Source organism: Vigna unguiculata, chromosome 10 (genome assembly GCF_004118075.2).
Source record: "Vigna unguiculata cultivar IT97K-499-35 chromosome 10, ASM411807v1, whole genome shotgun sequence".
Lineage (NCBI taxonomy): Eukaryota > Viridiplantae > Streptophyta > Magnoliopsida > Fabales > Fabaceae > Vigna > Vigna unguiculata.
In genome coordinates this window covers 24,540,191-24,550,145 of record NC_040288.1, presented here as the reverse complement: position 1 = coordinate 24,550,145, position 9,955 = coordinate 24,540,191, and the positions used below count along the sequence as shown (strand labels likewise).

At 28.8% G+C, this 9,955-nt stretch overlaps 1 protein-coding gene across 2 annotated transcripts; it reads left to right on the top strand.

Annotated features, from left to right (window-relative positions):
* Nucleotides 1-6,978, top strand: LOC114167326 (gamma-interferon-responsive lysosomal thiol protein-like). 2 transcript variants are annotated; one of them, XM_028052384.1, is made up of 5 exons: nt 1-449; nt 5,327-5,392; nt 5,712-5,849; nt 6,406-6,498; nt 6,589-6,945. In XM_028052384.1, the coding sequence occupies exons 1-5, from the start codon at nt 141-143 to the stop codon at nt 6,769-6,771; spliced, it is 789 nt and encodes a 262-aa protein (XP_027908185.1). In that variant the 5' UTR covers nt 1-140; the 3' UTR covers nt 6,772-6,945. The 2 variants fall into 2 exon arrangements, with proteins under 2 accessions (XP_027908185.1, XP_027908186.1); XM_028052385.1 differs by lacking the exon at nt 5,327-5,392 and having other exon boundaries at nt 6,589-6,978.
* The last annotated feature ends 2,977 nt before the right edge of the window (nt 6,979-9,955 follow it).

Genomic DNA, 9,955 nt, shown 5'->3' with positions numbered 1-9,955 from the left:
AACAGATGAGACAAGAGAGGGAAGAAGATACCTTTCTTCCACAACCTATGAATCACACAACACAACAACACAAAAGAACACAAAGAAAGCACAACAACTACTACTAAACAAAACCCTTTGATTCTTAAGAAACACAACACATGAAAATGGCTCCTTCTCTTCGTTCTTTTCCTCGCTCATTCTTCTTCTGTTGCTTCCTCCTCCTTTCTCTTTTTCTTCTGCTCTTGCTCTTGGTGCCACCATCATCATCTTCTTCATCTTCTTCTTCTGCCCCAAATGAGAAGGTAACTGTGTCACTCTACTATGAGAGCTTGTGTCCCTATTGTGCTGATTTCATTGTGAATCGTCTTGTGAGGCTCTTCCAAACGGATCTTATCTCCATAGTCAACCTCAGATTGGTCCCTTGGGGAAATGCTTGGATTGCACCCGATGGTTCTGTCGTTTGTCAGGTAAAATTTCTTCCACTTTTCTTTTCATATTGTTGATTTTTTTTCTATCTAAACCTAATTATTTTAAAGGGAAAAATCTAACTTAATTTTAGTATGTTTTGTTGTTATTTTTAATTAAAATTTAAGTTTTTTTTTTTCTGATAGTTTGTAGTTATTATTAATGCAAACTTTCATTAGGAGGATTGTGAGTGTTCTAAGTTTTCTGAATGAGAATATTATCTAAGTAGTTGGAGTTGGAATCAAATTTTATTCTTCATTTAGAAGAAGTTTGGATAAACTTTTTCTTTATTAGAATTTTTAAGATACATTTTTTATGAATAAGTTAATATGTCAATTTCTTTTAATTTTTTTTCCTTTATACATAAATTAATTGTAATTTATAGAAAATATCTAATTCCTTTGAATTTTAATTAATTCTCTACATTCTGATGAACAACCTTTTTTTTTATATTGATTTTTACTTGTCATTTTACTATATGAGCTTCTCATTTGAACTCTTTGCATGATTATGCACAAAGTGGTTCCAGAAGAAATCTGAAAGCAGAAGTAGAAGTTATGATATTGAAAGAAAGTTGTAAGAGTTATGGGTCAATTTCTGGGATCCCTAAAACGTAATTTAAAGGCACTGTCATCCTAATAAATTCTTGCCCCTTAATTTGCCCAAGTGATTCCGTGCCCGAATTCAATACTTCAACAACCACAATTATCAACCTTTAGGGATAAGGTAAAAAGAAAGGAGTTAGGTCTCAATGGGGAAATAACCTTATTTTTGGATGTCATCTCTCTTGTCTCCTTCCTCCTTTCCATATTTATTTTTTTTAAGTGTTTTATATTTTTATATTTTTAAAATTTATATAATTTCATTTTCTTGAATATATTATTTAATATTGAGATAAAAAGAATATAGGTTTTATTAAGAGAATTTAAGTTTAATTTAATTTTTCAAAAGTTGAATTTTACAAAATGAGGTTTATATATATATATATATATATATATATATTTATATTTTGATTTTATCTCTAATGGATATAATTTTTTTTTTATCAAACTCTCTTATGTTAGGAGCAAGACACTACAAAAAATAAGAATTATCGATGAATTAAATTCATTGATAAATCAAAATTATAGATGATTTATTGACGACCAAATGTTTTTAGTAAAATATTCGTCGATAAATTTTACTGAGAGATAAAAAAATCATCAATAATTATCGACGAACATAAATCAATTAGTAATTATTTATCTGTAAATATTCGTTGGTAATTATCTATCTGTAAATATTTGTCAGTAATTACTGATGAATTTTTTGTCGTCAGTAAATATCACAATTCGTCGATAAGTTAAAATTATTAAGGGCCTACCAACAATAAAAAATTCCTTGGTAAAATACTCGTTAATAAATTTTACCAACAAATAAAAATATTCATTGGTAATTACGACAACCACAAACCCGTTGATAACCATTCTTCGATAAATTTTGTTTGTAAAATCTATTGGTAAATATTGTTATATGATTCTTCTTCTCTTTTTTGTCCTTCTTCTTCTTCTTCTTTACTTTTTTTTTCTTCTTCTTTCATTCTTCCTCTTCTTTGGTCTTGCTTCGGTTATGCTTCTCTCCACTTCTCCTCCTCCCCTTCCTCATTCTCCTCTTATTCTTTTTCTTCTTTGGTTATCCTTCTTATAGGGTTATTCTTCTATTCTTCTTTGTTTCTTCTTCTTTTGCGGTTGTCCTTCTTATATGGTTATTTTTCTGTTCTTCTTTGTTTCTTCTTCTTCTGCGATTATTCTATGGTTCTTCTACTATGTTCTTTTGCGATTGTCCTACAGTTCTTCTATTATTCTTCTTCTCTTCTTCTAAAAATATTTTTTTTTTGAAAATTCCTTCTGAATTTCTCATTTTAAAGTAGAAATATAGCAAGTAATTTAATACTCGTTTATAAACGGGTTAGGTGCAGATATCATACTACCTGTACTCACTAGTATCCATTACCCACCAAAAATTAAAATTAAAATTTAATTTATATTTTGTTTACTTAAATTTAATTAAAATTAAAATTTAATTTATATTTTGTTAGGTTAAATTTAATTAAAATTAAAATTTAATTTATATTTAATTTAGTTATATTATATTTATACAATTATATTTAAATTTTATTTAAAAAATTTAAAAAATATATATTTTTTAAATATTCGTAGGTATACTAGTATACACCGGTACCCGCGGGTTTTAAAAAAAGTCATGGGTATTTTTTAAGCGAGTACCCAATGGACAAATAGGTGGGTAGTGAGTATTTTGTTTTGCAGGTTGGGTAGCAGTATGTACTATTTGTGCCTGACCCGACTTGTTGTCATCTCTATTGACAAGAAAGGGTGACAATATCAAAAGGTGGCACTGAGAGAGAATTTTTTCCTTTTATGCATACCGATTGAGGTTAAAGAGGAAACTTGAGAGTGAAAAACAAAATAGCTTAGTGCAAGTTCAATGTTCATGCAAATTTTGTCAAGGGTAAATTACTTGTATATTGCATAATTAAAAAAGGACAAAATGAAACGTTTTTTTTGGCATAAAAGAAACTATCCTTTATTTTTAATTTAAGAATGATAAATTATATGAGACTTTTTATTTGCTCCATTTTTTTCTCTTTACACCTTATTAAAACTATTTAATATTCAAATAAAAAGAAAAGGCTACCAAAAGAAAAAGAAAGGGCAAACAAAATCCTTATATTCCATTTGTAGTACAAGGGTTAAGTAGTACCACCCTACTATACCTAAGTGACAATTACTCACTATTCAACCCTCACCCGTCTCACCATTGCTCATCTCTCCCTCTACATTATCTTCTAGTCACGTATAACATATGATCATTGCAGGAAGGATAAAAGCACCACAACAAAAACATAAGGGTAAGCTAGTGAAATATTAACAAGTTATATGCTCACACACTTACCAATGCGGAAATTTGAAAGACTCATAATCATATCATACAATAACAATTCATAAACACAAATACATTCTAGACTCAATTTTCAAAATGACATGTATTGAATTGAATGCTCATGAAGTCATGCCCTTGTCATGTAACTTTATAAAGCACTGTAACGACTACTCTTGGTTCTGCTTGGTCTAAAAGTCACTCATGATAGGGTTAGTTCACTATAGCTTAGCCAGAAATGTGTTTTCCTACACCAAATCCTACTATATGAACCTTGTTCAACTCTCACTGCCTAAACTTCATTCTTTATATGAGTTTATGAGTTTAGTAGAGTTAGGATGACTTCACTATCTAGGCTCTTACTCAATACATACCCTAACACTAGACAATGTGACAATTCTTCTTAGAATTAACCACATTCATACAATTCATAAATAAACCAAAATGTTCAAACACAATCCTCCTATAAGCATGAAATCATCACCTTCACCATTTGAATCTCATTCACCCCTTCTCATTCATACCACAAATTCATATCACATGTCCATACATAAAATATAAAAACAGTTAACCCAATAGTTGTGTGGTACAAAAAACCAATTTCTATACAACATAACATTCACTATCACCACAAAATCATCATCCTTCCATGTATTCACTATGTTCCAACATTCAAAACCATATTTCATTAAATCAATATTATAATCACCTTTGAAACCTCATATTTTCAATCATCACATAACACTCAACCATCATAGACTCACTATACGAGTCCCCTTTTCACTCAACGAGACACCCCTGGAGGTAAACTCATCCAACGAAAAGGTGTCTTGCCCAATAAATTCGGCACTAGAGCTAAAATCCCACACATTCAACTAGCGAACTTAACCCTTGCTCAACCACCCTATGCTTTATTGATTTCTCAAAATAAACTTGCCCAACAAATAGGCCCCTAGAAGCTTGTTTTATTAAGCTCGCCCAACGAGCTCTGACTCACCCAACAAGTGAAACTTCTGGTGCTCTCTAGAATTATAATTCTTCTAGCTATCCTTCAAAGCTAAATTCCCTTAGCTTTATAAGCACTACCACTCACAACTAGAGACCTAAAATATGTTATAAAAAAGAGACAAAAGTTTAGTATAAGATAAATTAAGATGAAAGAATCACTTCTCTCAACTATCCCACTAGAAATAACACAAAAACTAGAAATGAGTGATTTTATAAAGAAAAAGAAACTTACTCTATTTTAAAATTTGATCGGTTCAAAATGATTCTTACCTTTTCAATTTTGCCGTGGTGCAATTAGATTTTGAAAACGATTAGAAAGAAATTGAAAAGAAAAGAAAGGAATGTTTGGAGAGAGAGAGACACAACTTACACCATTCATGATTAATTTTAAAAAAAATTGTTTCATTTTGTAAAAAAAAAGTAACGTTGACCCAAATATACAAATATCTTCAAGCTATAATAAAAAGAATTAAAAATGATGAAATATGCACTACTAAAAAAACTCATATTTCTTGCTAATTTTGTTTTGAATTTTTTTTTGTAGGAAATACTTATAAATTTTGTTATGAAAATTTTTTTTGCAGGAAATTGCTGCCAATTTTTTTGCAAAATATTTTGTATAAAACACTTCTCGCAACAAATTTTGTAAGAAATACTTGCGAATTTTATAATTCTGTAAGAAATAATTACCCACGAAAAAATTACTTGCTATTTAAAATTCTTAGAAAAAATAGCAGGAAAAAGCCTTTTCTTGCAAATTTTTTTAACAAATTTGCAGGAAAATTCCCATGTAATATGAGAATTTGTAGTAGTGATGTTTCATCACCATATGAAATATGTATTTTTTTAATAAAATCATTTTCTATTTCATTTTGTTTTATAATTTATTTTTACCATCATTAATTTTATTTTATTTTTCTCTTAATTATTGCAGCATGGAGAGGATGAATGCTTCCTAAACACAATTGAGGCCTGCACTATTACAATCTATCCTGATGTGGTAGAGTTCCTATATAACAATTTTATAAACTTTATTTAATTTATCTTTTAACTTTTAGTTTCTTAAGAAATTTAGTTTAACTCCAACTCAATCTTACAAATTATAAAATCGATTTATAAAATGAAATTTCCATTTATTTATACAGAATGACAAATGATATCTTTAAAGTTGCTAAAAATGGTTTTAAACAACTTAGAAAAAAAAAGTCATCATACTAACCTTAAGTAGTCATGCATCACATTTTCATGCATGCAGAATGTAAGATTTCAGATTTGTTGACTTTAATAAGTTAATTAACACAAAATTACGGTTCATGCAGATGCAGCATTTCAAATTTGTTGAGTGTTTGGAGCGTTTAAGTTTAGAAGGCAGACACAGGCAATGGATGAACTGCTTCCAAATGACTGGTTTGGGCACATCACCTATTGATTGTTACACAACTGGCAATGGGAAAACTGTTAGTTATTTTTACTCTTTTATTTCACTCTTCATTTGTGTCTTCTATAATTAATATATGTTATTAGTAAAATCAATAAATTTAAGAGTTAAATATATTTAGTTCTTTAACTTGGACACGAGATTGAAATTTGTCTCTATTCCAAATTTCAACACATTTTGGTTCCAAAACTTAAAAAAAATGAATAGATTTAGTCCTTTTAATCCAACAACATCAATTTTTTTTACATGTTAAACAATGTTTCAGATTGACATTTGAATTGGAACGTATCAAATGGTGTAAACAACTCAACACTAGCTTAAAATGTCATTTAACACGTAGAAAAAAAAAATTCACGTAGTTGAGTTGGAAGAACTATTTATTCATTTTTAAAGTTTGAGGTCCAAATTGTATCAAAGTTTGAAACATAGACGAATTCCAATTTTGTTGTCCAAATTTAGAGACTAAAAACATATTTAATCCTAAATTTAGTATATTAATAACTATTATTTTATGATAGAAGAATATAATTTCATATATCAAATTATATGCAAACAACCTTGTGTCTACCGAACAGATTCACTTGAAGTATGGAAAAGAAACATCTGAGCTTAAACCACCCCATAGATTTGTTCCATGGGTGGTTGTCAATAACCAAGCGCTCCAAGAGGTTTGTGAGTGATGTCAAATTGAAGATTGTAGAACACAACTGAATATTGAATTATGGCTAAATTGTTTTGACTTTTCCTGTGTGATGCAGGACTACAGAAATTTTGAGACCTATATTTGTAGGGCTTACAAAGGCAAAATGATGCCAAGTGCTTGTAGATCATCACATTCAACAAAAACTTATGATGAGTCAAATGAAAAAGACAATAACTTCTTTATACCTGTTTGCTATGCAGATGAAGCAAGAAATCTAACCTTACACTTTGGAAAGTAGATTAAGTAGTAATCATGATTAAAGTTAGGTTGATATATATACTTTTAATGTGATTATTCATGTGGGTGTGTAAAATTTTTATACTTTGGAGATAAGCTTAAGCTTCTATCCACCAATTTATAACTTTGAATGTTCACTATAGAAGTGTATATTATCATAATAAGATACTAGAAAGTGCTGATTTATTTCATTTTAATTTTTTAATAATACATATTTTGAAAATGCTGAATTTTATGATGTCTCCTCTTCATCCGATGGATTATCTAACAAATTGAGATGTAAATATCTATCATCCAAATATTAACTTCTATTTATTATTAAATAATTTTTTTATTAGTTTATTGGACTTTGTTATTCTTATATGTAGTTAATTACAATTGTAATAATTTTATCTATATAGGTTTAACTAATTAAATTAATGAAACTTTAGAGTAACTCATGTATATAATTCATTATTATCCATTTTCTTATAATTTACTCTTTCACATTTAAGCGGGTGTACTAGTAATATTGTTCATATATGTGTTCATATCAAATATTGGTAGAGAACCATTTTCATTTCTTTTGTTCTTTCCAATTTTTTTTAAAGACATTATTTCTATGTTCACTTAAATGTTACTGGTCCAAATATATCAATTAAGTATGTAGTATATGCTACAAACATATGAAAAACATAACCTACAAAAACATTATGATATTTTTTAAATTACTAGTAAAGTGTAGGCCATTGTTCAAATAAAAACATAACCTATATTTTGGGTTTCTAAGTATAGGCTATAATTCAATGAGGGAACCTAGTCTATACTCAAATAGTGAGAGTATAGTATATGGTTCCTTGATTGAATTGTAGCCTATACTCAAATACCCTGAGTATAGACTATGATTTTACATATAATTGTAACCTATCCTTCCCTAAATAGGATTAATTTCAACATTTTTTACTTGACTCACACATTACATGTGTGTTTAAAATGTAACATGTTTTTATTTTTGGGATTCTTGATTTTTTCACCAAAAAGAATAACATTAATTGAGAATTTTTTGTTTATAAAAAACATAAAGCCTAAATATCTAAGTCATTTAATCATATATGAAAAATTAAAATTAAAAATTAGTTTAAGATAACATAACTCTAAAGAAAAAGTCATATAGTGATAATTCAAATTGGACTTCATAATGAAAAAGATAATAGAACAACTAGTTCCACTACCCCTACTATAAGTAACTAAAAAAAAGGAAGAAACTAAATGAATTAGAACAAAACACTATAAGATAATTCCTAAATAGTGACAATTTTTTTTAGTAAAAGAAAAAAATAAATCACTATAGTAATCAATTTAGATACCAATTTATAAACTAAAAATTATTGGTAACTAAAATGGTTTCTAAATTTGTCTCTAAATTAGTCACTATAGTGAATTGGTCTCTAAAGTTGTCACTAACATTAGTTACCAATGTTTTTGTTGTCAAATGAATTGACCTCTAAATTGGTCTCTAAATTTAGACACCAATTCCTTTGGTAGCCAAAACCTATGTAGTTAATGTTAGTGACAAATTTAGAGACTAATTCACTATAATGACCAATTTAGAGACCAATTTAGAAACTATTTTAGTTTCCAATAATTTTTAGGTTATAAATTGGTATTTAAATTGGTCACTATAGTGACTGATTATTTCGTCACTAAAATTGGTCATTATATGAGGATTTTCTTGTAATGATACATATACTTTACACTTAAAAAATATTTATAATTTATCTCTATCATGTATGAATGAAACAAAAAGGAATTGGAGAGAGAAGATAAACATCATCCCCATCTTTTTATTTCATTCTTGTGAACCTTCACACAACCATTTTCCTCCCTCGTTTCATCTCATCTTCACCCCTTTCAAAATCTAACTGGAACACATATCAATTGAGTAGAAAGGGAACATTTTAAACCATGTAAGTTTTCAACATTCTGATTTAGGGGGAGTAATTTTTTGTTTGTCTACGTGTATGATATTATTGTGACTAGTAATGATGAACATGAACAAAAAAGATTGAGTCAATGTCTGGCCAGAGAATTTGAAATTAAGACCTTGGGAAATTGAAAGATTTCCTAAGAATTGAAGTTACTCACTCTAAGAAAGGGATTTTTATATCTCAACAAAAGTATATTACTTATTTGTTGCTAGAATAAGTCAAATGGCCTACAAACCATCAAACACACTTGTTGATCCAAATGTAAAGTTGAGGAATTTTGTTCATAAGAAACAAGAATATTAGTCTTAAAGCATATACTGATGTTGACTATGCAAGTTCAATTGTTGATAGAAAATCGACTACTATTTATTGCACTTTCTTTAGTGGGAACTTGGTAACTTGGAAGAGTAAAAAACAAAGTGTGGTAATCAGGTCCACTGTTGAAGCAGAATTTTAAGCAATGGCTCAAGGGATATGTGAGTTATTGTGGCTGAAAAGTATCCTGGAAGACTTGAAGATAAAATATGATGGACTTGTGAAGCTATATTGTCATAACAAATATGTAATTAGCATGGTCCATAATCTAGTCCAACATGATAAAACCAAACATACTGAACTAGATAGACATTTTATTAAAGAAAATCTTGACAACGATATAATTTGCACACTTTGTTTCTTCTCAAGGACAACTTGCATATAAAGCTACCAAAGGACTGCACTACAATAATTTTGAAAGAATTATATTCAAGTTGCGAATGGAAAACACTTACCAACTTAAGGGGGAGTTTGAGATATTTTTTTAAACTTATGACGCTAGTCTTATTTATTATAATTATGCATCTATTAGGCTTTAAAAAGAAAGGTGCAAACCTGACCTTAAAAATTGACTTTGTAAGTTTGAGTTAGACCTAAAATTTACTTTTTAACATGGTATCAGATACATGGTTTAGAGTCTATACTAGTAAAATTTGTTGTTTGTTGGGTTTATTATCCATCCACTTTCGGATCGCTATTGGACCATCCACCAACGTTTAGAAATCAGACAGATTCATAGTATATAAGTAGGTGCAAACCTCACCTAACAAACTTTCGTAAGGTTGGCTTAAACCTAAAGTCCACTTCTTAACCGTAACATAAGTCTTCATTGGTCCATGATCTCATCACTAAGTAAGTTCCTTATTTTGCATTCTCTTTCTAAAGTCCACATTCATGATGATG